Source organism: Wyeomyia smithii, chromosome 1 (genome assembly GCF_029784165.1).
Source record: "Wyeomyia smithii strain HCP4-BCI-WySm-NY-G18 chromosome 1, ASM2978416v1, whole genome shotgun sequence".
Lineage (NCBI taxonomy): Eukaryota > Metazoa > Arthropoda > Insecta > Diptera > Culicidae > Wyeomyia > Wyeomyia smithii.
In genome coordinates this window covers 137,391,752-137,415,411 of record NC_073694.1, presented here as the reverse complement: position 1 = coordinate 137,415,411, position 23,660 = coordinate 137,391,752, and the positions used below count along the sequence as shown (strand labels likewise).

At 36.7% G+C, this 23,660-nt stretch overlaps 1 protein-coding gene across 1 annotated transcript in view; it reads left to right on the top strand.

Moving 5' to 3' along the window:
- The window catches only part of LOC129718886 (uncharacterized), a 380,634-nt gene that overhangs the window by 281,421 nt on the left and 75,553 nt on the right, over positions 1-23,660 (top strand). The window contains exon 7 of the mRNA XM_055670083.1: positions 17,929-18,069. Coding sequence (XP_055526058.1) covers positions 17,929-18,069 — 141 coding nt within the window. The remainder of the gene's footprint in view (positions 1-17,928; positions 18,070-23,660) is intronic.

Genomic DNA, 23,660 nt, shown 5'->3' with positions numbered 1-23,660 from the left:
AAGCTGCATTACTTGAAGAGATTGTTACTCGACCCCAAGGAGAGAACAGATTGAAGTGTGACCAAGTACCTGTTCTTCTGCTAAGCAGTTTACCGTCACACAAAAGCCGCACCCTTGTGTCCTTCTCCACTTTTGCATCCGCTCCTGATCTGACTCGTATTCTGTTTCATTTATCAATCACAATGGTTCCTCAGCAGATCAGTGTAAGATAACAGTTTACCCTATCCGCGAATGGCACACATGTGTGTAGAGGAAATACACTAAGCGCCCGGGTTTATTTTGATTCTAGTGTGTTTGTGCTGCTTTCGTTGCTGATGGCTTCCGCTATTGTGTCCAAACTAACTCACAAAATCCTTCCCGTATGTATTAATTCCGACAAGAGCATAGTAGTGCAATGTAAAATGTAACTTCTATTTTTCAACATATGCCCTGATTTGTGTGTGTGTGTTGAAAAAATGATTTTTGACCTTCGCTGCTGATAGTTTATGCTGTTGTGCATTGAAAAAGAAAAAAAAAGATAATTCTTCTCAGTCGGTTCCAGCTACAGCCCTCAGTCCCAAAAAGACAACTGCTTGTGGGTGGTGTGTCTTCATGTCTGAGTATGTGGGTGTGCGTAAATCTTTTTCTTCTGTTAGGCTGTCGAGTAAAACGTAAGCCACAAATAGAGTGTAGGAAAAAAGAAAGACGCTCCACTATATGGAAAGCAATTTCGATGAATAAACATCATTTTCCGCTCGACAAATAGAGGCAATGATTGACGGATTAACTTCTTGCGTTGAGTGCTTGGTTGATTTGGTGGCTCGGCTTACAGTGTTCTCAGCTCAGGCAGTAAGAAGGCTCGTCATGTCTGCAAGTAGTCTGTATCTGGAAATATAGTACACACGTGCTTTTCAATGGTGGAATTGTTCCGTGTGCCATTCAGCACGGTTAGTTTCTGTTAGCAAATGGTTTCTATGCAACATATGCTAGCTTTCTGTTGATTTATATACAGCATGTGAATTCTTGTGAATAGAGTAGATCTTCTGCATGGTTTATAAAAATGAGATTTTTTTCTGATGCTGTGCAAGATATATTCTTAGTACAGCTGATTTTTACGTTGTTTGCTATCGGTAACGGTAACGGTCGGTATGTTCTACCAATATTTGCTAGATTTTTTAAAAATATATTCAACTTATCTTCCAATTTTGTTTGTCAATAATTTCGGGGTTTTGTCAAGTCTTGTCTAAAAAATTAGCTAGATACCCATTTTACCATGTTAGCTAGTATTCTCGTTGATGGAATTCATTCAAAGTACACCAGGGTCTTTTTTTACGCGGTTTATTTTTATACGTTTTATTGAACGCGATTTTTTTACAATAACACGGATTATTTTTATGTGATTTGTAAGACTATTTGTACGCGGTATCAAATAAGTTCAGTATAAGTACATCTAATCTCACCCCTAAAAAGCGGTTCAATCAACCGCGTAAAAAAAGACCCCAGTGTAATTTAATGCAGACATCGTTCAGAATTTCACTGGAGTTGAAAATATATTATTGAAACACATTGATGATTGGTTGTAACCATATCGTATTTACAAATTACGTTCCATTTTTTGTGTTCGAGTTTTAGTTTAGCTGGACTCTATTCACACATTCGACCTCGCGTGTATTCAACACTTATTCCATTTGGCCACGTGTACTTCCTACCGATTATACCCGTCCTGCCGGAGTTGGCAACCCTAACTAAAAACTTTCATTTACAGCAGCATGAAAATGTAAACGTATCAATAATGAAATGTGTATCTCAGAACTGTTAACGGTTTCGATAATCGTTTCGTCCGATAACAACGCTTCAGCACTTTTCATCAGGAGCACTTTCGATCGGACCGAGTGATGTATGTAAAAGCCTTTCTCGTTCAATTCGGTGGCCATAAGCGTCCACTGCACTTAATCCGTTCGATTAGAATGTAAATGGTGTTCAAAATAAACAAAAAAAAAACAATGAAATACAAGCTAACGGTAATGTTACAGTTGAGTGGTCGCTCTGATCAGATTGTTAGTGAAGTTTTCATGACGGTTCAATTAAAATTTGAAATAACATTATTCGAAAGTGTCCTTCAGAATGAATTCACCTGTGAGAGTGATTTCAAAAGTTACATTCAACTGAGTGCCCTACGGGGGTTAAGTATTTCAACTGTCAGCAGCCGAAGATCAATCGGATACCACGCACAGCCCATTAACGCGGTGTAATGAACAGTGAAATCCATGTTAATTTGAAATACACGAAAGAGTCCTTCCATCGGTGATTGCAGACAGAATAATCTAGGCTTTTACTTTGTTTTGCTTGGGCCATGATTGTTCATCTTTCGCACAGTTGATTGCTATCTGCCATTTTCCGTCTTACCATCTCCAAGCATTCGTCTCAGGTGTGAAAATCAGTCAGAACGATTTAACAAATCTTTTGTGCACAGGCAGGGTGGGCCGGGTGGTACTGACGAAGCAATTACTAATGAACGACTGAAAGAGATTTGATGGAGTGTGCATAATGGAATAATCGAAATGTATCTCGACGGTATGCATTCAATTGCTCGAGGTGGTTTGGTTCGTTTGTTCGACGTGCAATAAAACTGAACTGAAGCAAAGCGAGTTCCAATAAATAGAAATAAGAAAATATAATAAATTGGCTGATCAAGGCCATTTGTGTACGGCATATCAAGCATAGCAGACAGCAAAAATTAGTCCTACACGTGAAACTTCGCCCCTTTGCATTTATTGTATTCTTCCAATTCGCACCAATTTTGACATGTTTTTTAACAGACTTAATGCGAAGAGCATTACTCAAAGGATATCCAGAAATTGTATACAATACACTAGTCAGAAATACAGATAGTAGATGCGAACTGTTTTTTGTTGGCTATCAGAATACGCTTTGGTTATGATCTAATTTCTCTTCTTAATGCTTTTTTGTGACCATTTCAACGACATCCAATTTGGTAAATATGTAACATTACTACTGCTGAGGTTGAAATTATAAGAGCAAAATTTCTTATGGATCCCAAAATACAGAGACCATAATCTGGCTTGCTGAAGATTGTAAAAACATTTACTACATACTTTACATATTAAAATGTTACTTTGCAGCATCACAGGACAAGGTTTCCGAAAGCCTTTTATTGTTTTTCTCTGCAATTGAATAATACAATATCAAATTTCTGCTCTGTTATACACCTTTTATTCTGAAAAACTTAACAGTTGAGTAACTTAAGCATAAAAAGCAACCATTTTAATTGACCATTAGGTGTAACATTATACAGATGTTCCTATTATGCTATTACTTTTTTTGTATCGCGATTATTTGTTGAAAAAAATTCAAATTTTTAATAGGGTTTTTTTTTTTTTGGGATATTCACTTTGTTATATTTTTGTGTTTTTTTTTTCTTGATTTTTTTTACGTCTTGCGTGTTGGCAAAACAAATGCTTGGTGATACATTCCGTTTCGGAACTCGCCCTTCTGTTTTTTTTTACTATACACAGACTTTGCAGTCAACTGTTTTAGTGTACAGGACAATTGTGGGGCTAGCGCTACGATCCTACTGACACGAACAGTCTCACACGAGTCGAGACTCGAACCTGCGAAGACTGGTTTGTTATGCCAGCATCGTACCATGAGACCAGCTGAGAGATGGGTCCTACGGTGCATATTTTTTCTAAAAGAACAAAATTGCTGTCATTAAACCAAATATTTTCTGAAGATAGTATGTCAGTAAAACGAGTATTTGGAGGGCAAATAAAAAAACACGATTTAAAGTTCTATTTGGCAATCACTCAGTATGTGTAGAGCCTATCTTGTTTGTGTCTTCTAAGAATTTCTGTTTTAATAACATACAAATATATGCTGAACATTGTTGCCTTCTAAATGCGACCTTATTTTTAGACATTCAAAAAACTCGAATTTCAAGGACTTTAGTCTGATACGAAACGACCCATCTTCGAAACAAAAAAGTTAAAAGAAAAGTAAGATGTAGTGTCCAAGACACGACCGCATAACCGACGTAGAACTACGCATACTAGTAAGAAATGCATTGTTTAGATTGTTTCATTATTCAGTCATAAAATCTACTATTGCTTGCTCAAATCAAGAAACTTTTCACTGAACAAACGCTAGGGGATTCTACTGTATGAGAATAACTTATTCATCCTATATGTTTAGTTGCTTTGAGAAGGGCAGTTTGCTGTTCAAAATCTGATCGCAACCTTTATGCTGCCCCGATAGTGGGTGAATAAGGCACTCTGACAATACACACTGAAAAAAACCGCGCTGGTGCTGAGACATATGACCAACCGGTGATTTGTTTAAGCCGAAAGCAAATTCGAAAAGCCTGCTGATACTGCCGCAATCCGTTACTCTACTTTAAATATTGGACCATCCGTCCGTCTCTATTTTCACCAAAAGAATGTCACTAGTTTAGACCAGAAGCACTCCTTTATAACTAAAGGGTGCTCTGAAATAGGCTCCGCCCTTTTGTTGAGCTTAACCACGTTCTCGCATCTTCTTTAGACGAAAGATTCCGTAATTCGCATTTAATTTTTGTAACCAGCGCAAATAGGCCGATGGATATAACCCGTGTTGCGGCTTGGAGTGTCAGGCAATTTCTTTTGCTCACTGCTGCGTGTTTTATTATGTTGAAACTGTGCATCTAGAAGACGACACAATTCTGTTCATGCTGATTGATGAATCGAATAAAATTATTACAGTAAAGTCGAACTAACCACCTTTCTAATATTCTAAACAAAGTGTAATATTTTTGAATTTTCGTGCAAACGTGCTTTTGGAGGAATATCTGCTTTTGATTCGTCCATAAAAATACGATAACAGTGATTAAACAGAATAAAAAAGCATTTAATTTACTTCCAAAGCCTAGCGCTCGAGACCTTTCGGAATAATGATTTATCTTCAACCTGAATGCATAGTTTCCTTGAGGAAAGCAGTCTACTGTTCAAAAGCGGATATGCTGATCGCAACCTTTGGCTGCCCCGACAGGGGAGAATTGAGCACCCAGACAACACACACTGTAAAAGCTGTTTTCACACTTCGTAAATTAGACGGCCAAGACAGATTTTGATTGCACAGAATGCTTGCTTGTGTTGTTGCTAAAATAAAGCTAGGTGTCATCGCGGGAAGGTTGGTAAACGACTGGACACATGACACTTGAGACCCCATTGTGGTCATTCACCTCTGTCCAGCAACTCCTATTCCAACCTCCACGAGGTGCCGACCGGGATAGGAGTAACCTCAGCAGATATCGCGTAACCAACCCCCGGTTAAAACTATGGTCGTATGCTGACTGGGAACGGGGATCGTACGCGGCTATATCCCCATGTTAGGGGCGGCGTACAACAGCGTCTGACTCGGAGCGGGCGGCTGAATTACGAAACGCGGTGCCTCGCCAGCTATATCTAAGACGGTAGTCCCGTCGCGAGACTAGGTATCGCAGCCGTAGTAAGGCAGCATACCGAAAGTAAAATACTACGAACAATTCCGATATAAATACGGAACAGAATAATCGGCATGGACCTAGGCGTACGAAAAACGATTATTGGAAACTCGGTACTTGGAATGTGAGGACTCTACTCGAACCGGCACGTGCAGGTATCCTGGCTAGAGAGCTCCGGAAGGTGAATGTGGAGGTTACTGCCATGCAGGATGTGAGGTGGCCGAAAACGGGAGAACGCAGTTCATTTAAGTACCACATCTACTACAGCTTGCATCGCCGTAACGGAATACTTGGATAAGTTTTGTAAACTAAACATTATACAACGATTGATTCTAAAAACATGAAAACAGAAAAACAAAAAACAGGAGTTCAAAAAATATTTATTGTGTGTCAATTATTCATAAGACTGAATCTCATCCAATAAATTGAAACTGTCGTTTTATTCTTGTGTAACACGTTATTTGTGATCACGTTATCTATTGCGCTATTATTTCATTACCTTGAAACTTTTCTGAAATTAGCAGCTAAATATTTCATCGATAGAATTATCTCGATAAAATCGCTTCACGCATAATATTGCAAGGTTTATTAGGAGCAACAAAAGCTCTTCACTATGTTTTTAACTTAACGTCAATTTACTAGTGATAGTACCCAAGTAACATGGTTGCTCCTAAATAAGCACAGATCCCCGATTTAAAATAAAAGCAATACACATAATACAAACCAATCATTTGGTTATATCACACCATTTATATATTATATTTTGTTAAAAGATTGGTGTTTACAGTTCAACTGAATAATACTAATTCCGGATCGGCAATAACCACTTCTATTGTTAAAAATTATTATGCGATTAAATCGTTACTTATCAATTAATTCAGTTCGATGTCGCAAAATATCGAATATATATGTTTTAATTATTAACAAATACCTTCAATACCAGTCTGATAGATCATTCTAGATATACACTTTTCTAAATAGAGTGGTCAATCCAAAATTGTATTCCGGATAGCCGATATTTGGTTCGCCTTCAGATGGAATTAACAGCTTTGAATGAGCCTTGTGAAGTTTGTCACCTATTCAGTTCAAGCATTATTTCCAAATGAGAATTGAACATGTGTACAAAAATGAAGTTTGATGAATGCAGTGAGCGTTTGGTGAAAACGCAAGCGGTAAATAGAATTACTAGAAGGCACATTAAACAGAAATGCTTTGATTGATCCCATTAGTTGGGACTACCATCCCTTTCACACCAGACAATCACAACCAGAAAATAAATAACAACCAGAGGATCGAAACACTTTTGAATGTGGCTTCCTTTCAACAACTACCGAAAACCGTCACAATTTTTGGTATCTTTTCACCTTTCCCGATTCTCTGCAGCGAGAAATTGAGTATTCAGTTTGAAAGGTACGGACAGTCTTTAACGGAGAACGTAGTAAAATGAATTTCACGTTATAAATACTGCTTGAGTTGTACATGCAAGTGCTACTTGTTACGTCAGTTGTTTTTTTTTTCCTCATCTATAGTTTATTTGACACGGCACAAATACAATTCAATGTTTAACGGCGCCAATTATATCTGGTAGCTTACTTTCTAAAGTATCTTAATAACTAAGAGCAAATTTTTTATCCTCGCTGCCGACTACGAGCTGAAACTAAATCTAACTTAAGCTAGAATGTTTTGCATGAAAAGCACTGATTTGTTGTTTGATGGTTTTCCATCGCCATAGGTAAGCAGCATATTGAATATGTTCCGCTGCTGGGCCAAGATATTACGGACTGGCATATTGGGTTGTCTCCCTCGGGGCCTGAGAGTATCGTGCGGGTCTAGTTGCTGTTTCCGGATCCGGGGTCTTAACGTGTTCTTGTCGTTTGGTTGGATGTAGGCGGAAGGGGATAGGACTAAACTGGGGCGTGGATGGATTTCAGGAAAACGTATATAAGGGACATGTAGGATAGGTCACGGCTCGCCAAGACATCACGAACAGGAACAGCCGACTGCCTACCTTCGGCTTGCAGGGAAACTATTAATCTAGACCTGGCGTCACGGTATACAGGGCATGACCAAACAACGTGCTCTATGTCGTGATAACCTTCACCACAGGCACAGATACCACTCTCCCCGAGCCCAACACGACGGAGATGCGCGTCAAATCTATAGTGATTGGACATAAGCCGGGACATCACGCAAATGAAATCCCGACCTACACCCAACCCCTTGAACCACGGGTTCGTCGATACCTTGGGGATTATGGAATGTAACCACCTTCCCAGTTCCCCCTTGGTCCAAGAATTTTGCCAACTGATGATCGTATTCTGACGTACAAATGCGAAAAATTCATTAAAGGCAATTGGTCTTTCATAAATATCACCGTTTGTTGCGTCCACCTTAGCCAAAAAGTCCGCTTTCTCATTACCCGGTATCGAGCAGTGAGAAGGGACCCACGCTAAGGTAATCTGAGTAGATTTTTCGGATAAAGCACTCAGATGTTCCCGTATTTTCCCCAGGAAATACGGAGAGTGCTTAACATCTTTCATCGATCGGAGAGCCTCAATGGAACTGAGACTGTCCGTAAAGATGAAATAATGGTCCGTGGGCATACGTCAGTTGTTTACAGGAGTTAAATTTTTGTTAGTTTCGCAACAAAATGGTTTTATTTTCAACTGTCTAATATGTTGTATTGCCAACGAAGTATAACAATTATAAATCGAATATTATAATTCTCTTCAAATTCTTAGTTCCTTATGAGGGCAAGAAAGATAGTTATAGGAGTTTTGTTTTACGGATCATAAAAAAAACATTGCCCTGCTCGATAAAATTCAAACCAACACAAAATTGTTTTAAGTATTATCAAGTGTTTGTTTTCACAATATTTCAAGAAACTAACTGCAATCATCCGCGCCGTAAATCATGTGACCTCATATATTCGGTTTTGGTGGAGCCTCCCAGTGTTTTGAACGATCAATTCCCCAACTCTCTGCACTGTTAACCATGCGACCCCATGTTTTCCGTTCTGGTGGAGCCGCCCAGTGTTTTAAACTGATAAAGAGTGTCTGTGAGGGATTTTCACTGAAAATACACTTCGATTTAGTTTCGATCGTGAATGTGAACTGAAAGTAAAGAGACAAATTCATTTACTTGAAGTTGAGTTAATACACAATATAATTTAATGCTAACATAAATTCACCTGTTTCAGTAGCATTGATGAAACAAAACTTAAACTAAACAATTCTATATCTCTAGTATATCGAGAAGATCGGGGATGCGATGAATTGTATTCCTTATTTCAGTGTTCTCGAATAATAAAAAAACATTTTTTTCTTTTGATGTCGCATCGCGTCGCAATGTCGATTGAGCATCCATTTAGTGTTTACGGATTGGCACCAATAATGATCTGAACCGGAGAGCAAATGCCAGCAGTTTTGCCGAATTGTCATGTGCAGCTATAGTGTACACACATCGTGGTGCCTTCGTGCATATGCCAAAACAGTTAGACGAGCGCGCTAGTACGGTTTTCATGGGGAAATAGTAGCAGTAGCAGCGGCACTGTGTAGTGTTTTATGTGCCAATAAACAGAAAAATTTTCCTGTCGAAGCGGAAATGACTGCTGCATGGCGCGTTGAAGGAACGAGGAGGCTCCAGGCAAAACGTGACCGATTTTCAAGACGGTAGCAATCATTCGCAAACGAAATAAAGCGCGTGAATGTTGGGAGAACGGCGCGTTTTGTTTGTTCGAGTTTTATGTAAGGCTTACGCTAAAATTGAGAATTGCCTTAAAGTCGAAAAACAATGAAAACACAGCGCAGTTGAATGTCAGATTCTTTCTATGGATTATGTTCCAATACTTAAATTATACAATAGATACTATCATTAATTTAATATCGACAGTCAAACTCGAACAGGCAAATTTTACTAACTTCATTAAGATTATAAATAAATTCAATAGAGAAATCGGACCTTTCATTTACACTAAACTACGAAAATCATTTAGAAGTCATCTATGAAAAAAGTAAGTGGTATTGGAAAGCATGGGTGACATTGCGCATTTCGTTTCGAGCAACTCGAACAAAACTAAATGATCGCTGGGGGGCGTAATGTTTCGTTATTCGTATTTTTTTCGACTTTGCGGGTAAGATGAGCCGCAGGACAAATGACAATGACAGCTCATTTTAAGCTTAAAGCATAACTGGCAGTATGTGACCTACTCGAAAATAGCGAAAATCGTTCGAATCGAGCTGCGCAATGCCACCCCATTACATACATACATACATACATACATACATACATACATACATACACATATACACAAAGGAAATACTCCAACCATCAAACTGGGTTGAGTGGTATAAGATATTCGACCCGTTGAGACTCGTTTAGAATTTCACAGTGATTATCATAGAAGAAAGGCAAAAATTCCCCCGTTTCAACTGGTGAAAATGAAGCCTGCAATAAATCTTGGCATGAGCTGGTGAAGGATAAAGTAGTTACTCTTCAAAACGAAACTTTCACACCTACTCAGTTTAATGCGAATCTCCAAAAGTAGAGTACACCAGTAGCAACATACTGACATCTTTGGTTGAATTCTCGACAGTAGTGAATCATAAAAAAATGCAAACCTGAAAAACCATTCTCGTTATCCCAGCATTGAGAATAACGGCAAATTTAATCTATTTTGAAATGCAAGCAAAGTATAGTTTCATGCTTTCGTTCACCCGTCGCTACCAACAGAGAGACAAATTTAAATACCTAATCAACTGTTACCGAAGCAAACAAATGCATTTTCGCTAGACGAGCTCGATTCCTTTTTTCTGCGGTCCGATCCAATCAGTTCTTCTGTTCGACCGATCCAAACAGTAGTCATAAGAATCGGGCTACGGATTGGAATATTTTTTTTTTTTATTCTCGCTTATTTTCCGTCGGTCTAGTTCCGCCACTGTTGTGGCCAATCACCGACGCCCAGGGAGGCGACTCCACACCCAGGACTCTAACTCACGACCCGTTTATTAACGGACCGGCGCCAACGGCTTTACTTCCTCATGCGATGGAAGGCGTGATCCCAGAGATTTTTCGCCTCAGAAAATCTCCCGGTGTCGGCTAGGATTGAATCTAGACCAGTTGGGTTGGTTGTGAGTGGATCACGCCACCTCACAACTATCGACACCTATGTCGGCGGTGGGATTCGAACCCAGGCGTCGAGCGTGGTTGGCGGATACGTTACCAACCACACTAGGCCCCCGCTTACGGATTGGAATAGTATGACACTTATTATTGAATTTTTCTCCCAATGCTTTCTCATTGCGCATTGCATCGCATTCAATCGATTCAAAGCGATCAACCCGTCTTACCCATAGCCCCACTGCTCCACAAACTCACGAAAAAAACACCAAATCAACACCACCGTCTACAGGGTTGCACCATTTCCGCTTTCGAATTCAGCTTCCATCGTTTCATCGAATTGAAAATGGCCAGAAGACAGAACGGCATGAGCAAACGTTCTGTCAAATTGTGGATAGCTTCCGGAAATTGGCAACTTTGAGAGTAAAAAATGCAGGTCTGAATACAGGTTTCTTCTTCGAGCTCAGCGGATCGTTAACTGTGAGCTTCGCCAGTAGTGCAACAAAAATACGGTTATAGGTTTGGAAGTAAGTGATGAAATTGTAGGCAAGCGAAAAACGTGCCACTATAACAGTGGAAAATTGCACATTTGACTTTGTTTTATATCTAACTACATGTTAAAACATTCAAAAGAAACGTAACCAGAGCTTACGATATTACTGCATTTTTCTCATCGCTTGATTGAAATGCATCGCACTCTATGTTATTGTAAAATTCACAGATGTCCAAAATAAAAAATATTCAACAGGATTCCACAACTAAATTCAAAATTTGAAAGTGAAATGATAGTACTTATGATTATTGTAGCGAAGAGAATGTAGGACGCGCCATTGCTATTTTAGCGAAGGTATCTTCTTCTGCAGCAGGATTCCAATAACTAACTTATTGATATATTGATGAAAATTGATAAAGTTGATTACCTCACCCATTTTGTCACCAAAGCCTTATCCGATTTGAACATTGTTAATGGCATTTTATTGAGTTTAATCGATTGATAAACAATAGCCAAAAATGTACGGAAAATCTTACTCTTGATAAGAAGTACATTGAACCCGCTTTGACTTGGACTTCGTCTATGTTCCCTATTATACTAGGGTACATTTTGTAAAATTGGAAATGACACATGCAAATACTCCATAAGATTTCAAACCATAATAACAGCATAATCACATGATAGATAACAATAACCAATATGTTTTTGGATGGATAAAATTTTGGACAATCTTGTAATACGCTAGTTATCAATATTATTTCATTGCTAAGCGGTAAAAATTGATAAAAAGTTTCAAGGACAAATTTACGCTATCAATGAATCAATCACATGCGAGCATGCCTAGCACAGACAACCAGGGATGCCTCATATACAGATTTTTCTGTATTTTACAGATTTTTTTACTGAAACAGCAATACAGAATCTGTATTACAGAATTACAGAATATTGCCAAAAATACAGATTTTACAGATTTTTTTTGTTATACCGACGAACTGAAATCAATTTCAAAGGTAGAATTCGATTATATGATTTTCAAAGTTTTGTTATGTTATGGATCATGTTGGTATCGATGCAGAAGAAGTGGAATGGGACTTGAACGAAGTGCGAAAATGAATATTTCGAAATATTTTTCAGGATTTCTATGCAAAGCTCGTAAAACAAATTGCAAAGAGGTGCGATTTCAACGATTTTGTTACAATAATGGCAGCTTTAGGTAATCTTGAATCGTTCGTGAAAATGGAAAATTTAAATGATTTGATGCGAATGATTTGTGCGATTTCGCACGCTTGAAAAAACTTTTTGACCGAAAAATTTATTAAAACAAATGACTTAACTTGGTCTGAGCTGTTGAACACCACTAGGCGGGATGGTAACAGATCATTTGTGAGAATTTTCAGATCATTTGTGAGAATTTTTTTAATAAATTCACACTCTTGCTTGTTTAGAACGCATACTTTTAACATACAGTTGAAACCAGAAATTGCATGGCCCCTAAGCTCATGATCTCAATTTTAAAAGCTGAAAGCTACGTTGCAGACCAAGGAGGAGATAACCCTAATATTAAGTTAACGAAAACTTTAAAAAATAAATTTAACAAAAACCTGTATAAACATCACGTAGAGAAAAATGAATTTTATTCAATATATTCTGCAAGTAAAAATTTTTCCATCCAACATTCTGAGTTTGCTCGATACAGATTTTTAATACAGATTTTTTGACCCGAGATACAGATATACAGATATTTTCAAAGAAAAATACAGATATAAATGTGGCAACCCTGCAGACAACATGAATAGACACGAACCATTAACTGTGACATTCTCTATATCAGTATAAAATAAATCAGCGTCTCCCAGTTTCAACAGGAGAAATATTTATTTAGGGTATCGAACGTCTTCGTCAGTGGTTTTCTTCGGCCCCCTTTTGCATAAGATTGCTGCAGAAAAACTACCGAAGAAAACCACTGACGAAGACGTTCGATACCCTATTTATTTATTTATTATTTTAACGAGGTTTTAACCATGTTTTGGTCATTCGCTTCGAAACAAGTTAAATAATGTTGGCTTCCATGAACTTAGACCTAATTGATGTCTCGAAGGTAAAGGCTTTTCGAAAAGTTCGAAACAACACTTATTCCTAAACAATTTACTAACCTGCTGTTAGAACCTAATTAAAACTGATGTCTTGAAAGGAAACAAACTTGTTAAGGGAACAGTACAGTATATCGCAGATGGAACAGAGTACCGCTGGTGTATCATTGCTGCGGGTTTGCTGAAACGCGTTGATTATTTGACTCATCTTTTAATGTTTCCCTATTAGCTAAAGTAACGGCCTCGGAATTATTTTTTCTTTGTTTTATTGTTTTTTTTTTGAGTATTGGATTTTTTGAGGAAAAATAATTAATTCAACGACACCGATAGGCTTGTGCCGTATCAAATAAATGTTGGTTAAACAAGAAAAATCACCACAAACACAATATAATAAATTTTTTCGAGTGTTGTTATATATATTTCTAAAAAAAAAGATTTATGGAAGATTGTTCAAATCAAAAACAAGCTCCAATGATGGTAAAAAAGAGCTTTCAACTTGCTCATAGTTTCCGTGGATGTGATAAAGGTAATTTTAAACGATAATTTTTCAATCTCGTTTAACTTATAACTTTGAATTGTTGTCGAGTTGTGTCAGTGCCGCATGAAACCTATATAAAAAAGAAATTTGTCGTCTTTCCTTTGTAGTCTTTGCTTTGCTAGAGACCGAGTATGCCTCTTCATCCCTTTAAAGATCACGGAAGGGAGTTTTTGTCAGTAGGGTGGATTTTGATCTGGATTCACTTTGATAAGTGTTATGACCATGATTTAATTGGATTAATGTAACAAAAAGGCATGATCATGTTCATTTGATGTGAGAGTAATAAAAATGAATTATAAAATACAATAAAGGTGCCGCCACACGGACGCTAATTCCCTTAGTTTCTAAGACTTAGTTGATTGTAAAAAGCATTTTTTTCATCCCTGAATAGTAGGCTATGAACTATTCGGTCATGACGGAGTACTTCAGGGTCTCTATGTTATAGCTTTTGACAGTACAATCCCGCGTTATCATGAAAAAAATGCTTTTTACAATCAACTATGACTTAGAAACTAAGGGAATTAGCGCCCGTGTGGCGGCACCTTAAGAAGTATGTACTAGGGCATGTAAAGATGATATCGATGGCTGCCTTGCATAGCTATACGCCGTTTAAAGTCATCCAAACCATATAGATATGGTCATGCAATTATAAAATACAACAAAAAGTATTAGGGCATGTAAAGAAAATCTCGGTTGTCTGTGATGAAAATTTGAACATTTCAGCTGCCTGATAGCTGAAATTTTCAAATTTTCAACGTAGAAATCGTAAGAAAATAATGAAAGCGGATTCGAAAAACATATGGAAAGTGTCCGTTATACTGTGTTCCCAAAAAAAGTGATGAACTTTTTCGAGACTAATTCATAACAAATCAATAGCTGTTGTGTTGTGCTTCTTCCTGTGGCTGAAAACATAAAATGCAATAAGTTATTACAACAACATTGCGGTGCTTGCACATACTTGTCGCTCTTTTCTACAGCCATTCACCGCATAAAGCCAACCAAACTGATCATCCACACGTTCACGTATCTAGCACAACCACGAACGTTATCGGCAGAAAGTGGAAAAATTGGAGCACGGAGCAACGAGTTCATAGGTTAAGCGTAACAAAAATGACCCTACACGGCGTTCCACAACTCAATTCAAGAATAAAATTTTAACAGAAAAAACGGGACAAGAAATACCGTGCATCCACCCGACCAGTTCGTAGAATGGTCTATACACTTATCTTCACAAGCAAGGGCATAAAGAATGTACACTTAAAGAAAATATTACCAAGCAAACACGTAAAAACAACGTAAATTTACATGAACCAGGATCTATCTTCTCAATGGTTTAGGTAAATTTACCATACATTTACACTTACAGAAAATATTACCAAGCAAACACGTAAAAACAACGTAAATTTACGTGAACCAGGATCATCTCAATGGTTTAGGTAAATTTACCATAAATTTTACGTAAAAATTGCCTTTCCGCACGAAAAGGCTGATTTGCGTCAAAAATACGCATATTTGGGTTTTTTTATTCAAAAAACCGATATTGCAATCCAACAAACAACAACATCGCACGCTTAGCCTTGGGGCTAATAGCGGTCTCGATCAACTAGATTACTTGAGAGAATTCGTTATCGATATTGTTTTTGGCACATTTTGCATGTGTAGGATAAGTACAACGATACACCGTGCCCAAGTGCTGAGTTGAGAAAATTTTCAGCACGAAAAGTTCCTCGACTCTTTCTTCTCCTTCTTCGAGGGTGTTTTCCATGTTTTTTTTTCATAAATGTTTGTGGAACAGGGATCCCAGATGGTCGCTAAGTACGATGCTGACCTAACAAGCCAGTCACCGTAGGTTCGAGTGTCGGCTCGGGAGAGACTGTAATTGTCAGTAGGATCGTAGCGCTAGCCCCGCAATTGTCCTGTATACTTAAGAGTTGGCTGCGAAGTCCGTGTATAAATTAACAGAAGAAATGTAGCACCAAGGCTTTGCTTTTTGTGTGGAACAGGGAAGTGACCTATACTGCTGTTTCATAATATTTGCTATGCTACACAAAGCCTTCAGCGGAGTCACTTTTCCTTCTCTACTACTACCGCCATTTCAACACGCAAAGAAAAATTGTCGGAAAAAAACAGGGCTCAACGTTATCTTTAAAGCAACCAATCGAGACTGTCGATCGTCAACAGTGCAAAGTGTGTGACAGAAGAAACCGTTGGCAGAAAAGTTTAGTTGGTTGCCGAGACCAAATAATTGCGCTAACGGAATGTCAGGCAGAGTTTGAACATTTTCACTCTTAGGTCCAGACAGCTGACAGCTTATATTGACATGTTAATTAGAAAACTTAAGTGTGGGAAAGAAACATTGCCTCTACATTTCGTTTATAATTGTTCGTCCTTAGACATTTTTTCTATACAACTGAAAGAGTCTGGCCTGTAATGCTTTAATTAAAGTATACTCTAGAATGCATATGAACGTTTTTCGAAAATTAATCCTAAGGCGCAAAGTTTTACTAAATTAAAAATAAAAGGCGAGATTTGTTTGTTTTTATTTTCAATTCGTTCTGATTGAAAGCCCTCTTCAGTCTCCATCATTTCGTTCCAAACATTTGGCTGTAATGCAAACACGTGTTGTTACACAAGCGAATAAAGAATCTTGCAAACCCATTAGGATTAATTTAAGAACATTTCAATATTTACCTAGCATACCGACAATGACTGTGATGCGGTCCTGTCTTAAAAAACTCATGTACACCAAATGTAAATGGCCTTCCTTTAGCTTCCGTCCATATAACACGATTATTTGTGAATTATGTGCAAAATTTTCATTCCTTTGTGATTCCATTCGCTCGTTATGTACGTACGTAGTTCACAAAAGCAAGAAGTTGACCTATATATAGCACCATATGTCATCCCACTTATGGAAACAGTATCCACATCGATGGCAGTCAGACAGAGATATTCAACAAATGCCACTCCTTTATTTATAACGTTTTCCTACCGGCAGGCTAGACATAGTACTCCTTTTGCAAGGATGGGCTAACAACTTGCGAAGACCTGCTAGCTTTAAAATTTCTCTTTCATATGATGTTCTGTTGTAGTGTTGTATGCTACTTAACACTTGGCGCTAACCACTGCCGACTGCATTTAAATAATCCAATCGTATAGTTAACACGGTTCCGACTGTTGTGTGAAAGGATAATTAGCTTACACGTGTACTTAATCTGTTTTTATATTTAGAAAGAGTTGGTTTCGTACGTTGGTGCAGAGAGTCGTGTTTTTAATGATCATCCAAGACGATCAAACAACTCATTTGCTTTGGACCTCTCTTGGACTAGCATTTTATGTTTTCCAACATTACCTTATTTCAAATGTTCATACTGCACAGTAAAAAAAATTTACATTTTTTTAAATGCACATGAATGGAGCATTGGAAACCATGTAATATTCCGTATGGCATTATATTCACATGCAATGCAAATGAATATATTGTGAATTTGCATGCATATTTATATTCAAAGCTTTAAGTTTACATCACTTAACGTACAAATTTACTTGGTTTAAAACGATTCTGTAATGTGCATTATTAACGGTGTGAAATTATATATATTTTTCACTTTATGTGCTAGAAACCGCTATGTGCTTTCATTTGTTTTAGTTGTAAATTTCATTTTTTGGTACTGTGTGTAGCTACTTCATGATACGTGAGTAACGGTCGGAATGGTCACGGTAGAACCACTTTTCACTGCGATAATCGTCTTTTTCTTCCTTTGACGCTACCAAGGCTCGCTGTCTGAATACATTCTTAAACAAACATGTCAAATGAGTATCGCCATCACGACGTTATTTTCCTCAAACGTATTTTGACATTTTTTCTAGAAATGAGAATTACCCACGTTGAGTGCGTGTATTCTGGAAATTATTTATATCATTGATCTTGTAATAATATTTCTCAACACAAATGAACGAAGTAGACAGAATAGGTCGAAATAACAGCGCTTAACGATTGTCAGTGTACATCGCTTTGATACGCGAGTGTCGTTTACATTTACGAGCGAAATCCGACTGTGACGCACGCTAAGGAAGCGAGATCAAATGAAAATGGTGACCGTTTACAAGCCTGTACGTGACACATCCGAAAAACTTCTGCTGTCACTAACTGCCAGCGTTTTTTACCACAAGATAATTCTATGATTTTCTTCTTTCTTACTTTTGTTTGCAGATTTCAACGGCGACGGAAAACCGGACAACATCACTTTCATGATCAAACGCATCAAGGTGCACAATCTAAATGCAGTCAAGGATCCAACCTATCGGTTTGCCGGCAGCTATGGAGTTGAGAAGTTCCTGGAACTGTTCTCAGGTAAGCGTCAAACCGATTTTTCCCCTTTCCAATCATGCCAGCTCTAAAAACTATCACCCTAGCAATCAAGTGACAAATTTGGTTAAACAGATAGCAGAAATAGTCACGTGCTGCTTCGAGCGCGCTTAATTCATGGGAGGTGGGGGATGGAAACTGTCGAATATCCAAACGGCGATAACAGTCAATCTATAATTTACTAGATGAACGTTCCCGGCGATGCTCGGGATCAAAAGTTTCAAAATTAAGAATCATTTTTTATAATTCATTGCATTATTAGCACAACTCACTTCAAAAATATTTCCATCATCATTTTCAGTACTTTAACATTCTGAGAACGCACAGAATTGGATTCCATTTTGTGATTTGGGGATGTTTTACAAAAACTGGAAGTCACCATTTTGGATTTCAAAATGACTTATGGAGTTCGGAAGTTTCGGAAGTATTGAAATGGTTGGCTACTTTATATTATTTTCCTGAAACCAGAAGTCGTTATTTTAGAAAATGTTATGTGGGGTCATCCCAGTTCCGAATATACCACACTCGGGTGATAAGCGGACATTCGTCAATCGTTCACAGTAAAACCTCTTTTTATGTAACTTTCAGAAGAAATAAATCAAAGTAAGAAGAATTTAGCCCGACCATTCATGCTTAGTTCTCCTCTATAATCACATCTAAAAAGATAACATGTGAATTTTTATAACGAAAATGTTTGTTGGTGTCCAAGGAACACGTATGAGAAGAAGTTAACGTTTTGATCCACATAACTACGTAGAAATTAAAAAAAAAGATTAAACCAATGAAATGCGGCCTTTCCTCCAGCCAAATGTCCCAAGATCTAGTTTTGGTAAAAAAAAAAAGTATTTCGAATCCCGTAATGTGTTACTATTCACAAAACTACGAACACATCAGAAATGTAATTTTTTCTGCTCGACTCGCACCAAATTAAAACAAAAATTCTTCTGCAAGAAAATATTTGCAGATGTTGAAGGAACAACAAACATTTTGTTGAAAAAAAATTAATTTACAGGCGAATTGAGCTCATGCTCAAAAAGTCAAAATTTTGCATGTATTATATGTATAATATATAAATTTCAAAAAAAAAATTTTGATGTGTTTTTCTGTATGCAGAAAATCATCTTTTATCAACTTTTAGCAATAGGATACCTATTATTTTCCCTCAAATGTCTTTCCTGAACATTAACAAACATTTCAATGAAGAACAATTACATGTCATAGCTTTGAATTTTGATTTAGAGGCAAATTGAGTTAAAATATTCATGATTTTGCTTGTTTAACGTAATGTTGTGAATTTGTTGTCCATTTTCAGTAATCAAAAATCTGTTATTCTTACTCAAAAGCCTTTCTTGAACATAAACAAACATTTCAATGGAAAAAATCATATATTATAGCTTTGTTTTGTGAATAATATCTACATTTTCAGTAATCAGATACCTATCATTTCTTCTATGTAAAATGTCATTCCTGAACATGAACGAACATTTCATTGAAAAAAATCACATGTCATTGCTTTGAATTATGATTTAGAGTCAAATTAAGCCTGAAAATCTTGGTTTTGCATTTTTCACGTAGTTTCATTAAAATTATTTGAATTTCAAATGATCAGGTACTTATTATTTTCCCATAATTTCATCTTAAAAAAATCACTGATCATAGATTCGAATTTTGATTTAGAGGCAAATTCTGTAAGAAAAGTCATGATTTCGCATGTTTCACGTAGTTTTGTGATTATTATTTCGAGTTTTAGTAATCAAATACATGTTATTTTTACTCGAATGTCTTTCTTGAACATCAACGAACTTTTTAATGAAAAAAAAACTACATGTCATCTCTTTGAGTTTTGGTTTGGAGACGAATTGAGTATAAAAAGTCATAATTTTGCATGTCTTACATAGTTTTGTGAATTATATTTCAAGTTTTAGTAATTAGCTATTAATTATTTTTCCTCAAATGTCTTTTCTGAACATTAACAAATATTTTAATGAAAAAAGGAACTCATGTCATCGCTTTGAATTTTGATCTAGAGGCAAATTTAGCACAAAAAGTCACAATTTTGCATGTTTTACGTAGTTTTGTAAATAATATCTCAAGTTTTAGTAATCAGATACTAATTTTTTTTTCTCGAATGTCTTTCCTTATCATTACAAACATTTTAATGAATAAAAAATCACATGTCATTGCTTTGAATTTTTATTTAGAGGCAAATTCAGCTTAAAAAGTCATAATTTTGCTTCGTAGTTTTGTGAATAATATCTCAAATTGTAGTAATCAGATACTAATTATTTTCCCTCAAATGTCTTTCCTGAACATTAACAAACATTTTAATGAAAAAAGAAACACATGTCATCGCTTTGAATTTTGATTTAGAGGCAAATTCAGCTTGAAAAGTCATAATTTTGCATGTTTTACGTAGTTTTGTGAATAATATCTCAAGTTTTAGTAATCAAATACTAATTATTTTTCCTCGAATGTCTTTCCTGAACGTAACAAACATTTTAATGAGAAAAGAATCACATGTCATCGCTTTGAATTTTAATTTAGAGGCAAATTCAGCTTGAAAAGTCATAATTTTGCATGTTTTACGTAGTTTTGTGTATAATATCTCAAATTGTAGTGATGAGATACTAATTATTTTTCTCCAAATGTATTTCCTGAACATCTGCGAACATTTTCCGGTTATAAAACCTTTGTGTCACCGCTTATTTTTCTGATTTAAACGGTTTTAAATGATGATTACTGTACACCACAGAGACGGAGGGAATAATATCAATAAGATCACGCGTTACGGAATTCCATTTTTATATAGTAGATTGAACGGCACCAAGCGCCTGCCAGCAAACTCCCGTCGGCCAAAAATAGATTATTCTACAAGTGAACTTCCGCACTCCGCCATTGTTCGGTGGCTCCAGTGCAGCAATAATGTTTCAGCGGGTTACCAAAACGAACTGCAGGGTGCCGAGCAAATAATGCAAATAAACGAATGATTTTTCTCTTTCTTTTACTCTCATCGAACAACCCAACCGCACGCGAACACATAAATTTACTCTCGAACTACGAGAGGTACCAGACAGGAAAAAGTATGAATTTATATCCACCTTCTATTTTTGTTCCGAAAGTACGAGTGAGCGGCGATGTGCTGAATTTATGAGCTTTTAGATCGTTTGTACCTACATGAAAAGCACCTAGATTTATATGTTTACCCGATCAGAAGAGCATAACTGAAAGATTACAAAACTCTATCAACACGAGATACAAATTACATAATTTGATACGATTTTGTATTTTCCCATATGCTTTTGAAAATAAAATTGTATCTGAAAGAGTTATAAAAACAAATCCTGAAATAATGTTGTTCTGAGACAAATCTAACATTTTTTTCGTCTCTATCAAAACCTGTTGTTTATAACAATGGTTGTTGTTATAGTGTCCTATATGCTATCTAATTTTGTTAGAAAACTGATACGTTAGTAACAAAGTTTGATATGGGTTTGAAATTAGCAGAATATTTTTTGTTATAATTTCTGTTATTTTAACACCTAACGGGATCAAATTTAAAACACAACCTGAAAATTTTTTCACTTAACAAACTAACAGCCTCTGTTATATTTTTGTTTTGTCTTTCTGATCGGGTATGCAAGTGCCGACAAAACAAAGTGCAGTATTTTCTATTGGTATTTTATATTATTGGTAATAACAATTAGGAAAACAAAATTAGATTCCTTATTTGGAACAATATGGAATTTCGGAAATTCTTCACGTTGTAACAACGGGTGACAACTACAATTTTGAATTTATTTAAGGTTCTCTAACTCCACAACAAACACTTTCAAAGAGAAATGAGAGTATGTATATGTACTCTCTCTCTCTCTATTCTCTCGTTTTTATGCCAGTATTATTGGTTTTGTTTTCGAATGCTCAGTTTTGTTCGATTTGGCGTCGAAACAAGAAACATTGCACAACTTAATTGCATAAAATACTTGGCAGGAAGTCCACGATAAACAATTTTGAAAGTAAAAATTTTTCGGTTTCGTTTTGTGTGTAATTTTTTGCCTCTTGAAATATTTTCCAGGAGGAAAAGACCAGTCATAGTAAAGAACAAAAATGGTTTTCGTTCTTCTTGTCTAAATCATGATTCATGCTCAGTGCAGTGGTTTGGATATCAATCGAAATGTGTACTAGAACGCATATTCGAAGACAATTTTGATTCCATTTCTTCAATTATACCATGCCATGTTGGAAGGTATGCGTTTTGGCCATTACGCCATAAACAGGAACGTTTATTAACAACCACTGTGTATACTCAGAACACGTGTGCCTTAGTGTCGCTTAATCGAATTGTATCTGGGATTTTTAGTTCACTGGTGTGAGCAAAACTGGAGAGAAATAAGCTGAAGCTGTTGATTGGTATAATTAAGAGATGCATTCAGAAAATCAACGTGCAAACCGTACAACGCTTTTGTTTCGGCATTAGAAAATGCTTCTCCGGAATGCCAATTACGGACCTATATTAAATGCTTATTTTTTCGTAAATAATTAAAAATCACAAGGGTTGTATGCAGAATCACGACCGCAAGGTTGACGTAGAATTACATAGGGTTGTTTGTTACATTACTTGTATTGAATATGTTCAAAATTTTGTGCAAAAGAGCTGTTGAAGTGCTACTGAATTTCAATTTGCACATACATCACTGAACAGGAATGGAACAAACACTATACGACGCAAACAAGTTTCAACAATCAGAGTGCATGCAGATTAAACTAACATTTTACTTCTAATTCTAGCACAAAACGAGGAAATATTAAACTTCAATAATTTGTTTGTTGTCCTTATAAGGACAATTGTTGTTCAGTTTCATATCGGATATAATGTTGATCGCATCTGTGTACTATTACAGTACAGTTGAAAGATGTTTTTACACTGAAAATTTAACGGTCCATATATTTTGAATGCCAGCATTCCAAAACGTTCATGTGTTAACAAAATACGGCAATTTTTCATTAGAAGAAGTGTCGGGTAATGTACCTACCACTGATGCTGCTCGCTACTGCACAAATGCAGCTACTAGAGGAAGTATCGCTACACCAACTAGCCTTGTCAATATCGCTGCTGATACCACTGCTACTGCTGATGCTTGCCGCTAAGTAAGGATGAGCAGTCTCGGCGAAAACAGGCTCTTATATAGGCCAAATAGTACAGTCCGATATACTAGGTCTATAATTCTGTCGACCGTGCTTGGGAAAGCAATCATATAACAACCAATCAGAGGTCGAGTTTTGCGTTTTGACAAGGCTTGACAATTTTCGATAGTACAATAGTTCGAATAACAAAATAACAATTTTCTGCATTTAGAGGGTTTCTTAGGAGATTTTCCAATCTACTGCTGCAAGAACGAACGCAATCCATCGAAAACTAACCGATTTATTAGCATTTGGAATTGGACATATTTTTCACTTTTTCCGGTTTTAGATTTTAGCCAAGTATGTAGCGGAACTTCCTGAGAGACGTAGTTCTACGTCAAAAAAAATCAATATTTCTTAGAATATATCTACCTACGTTAACAGCAGCAGAAAAA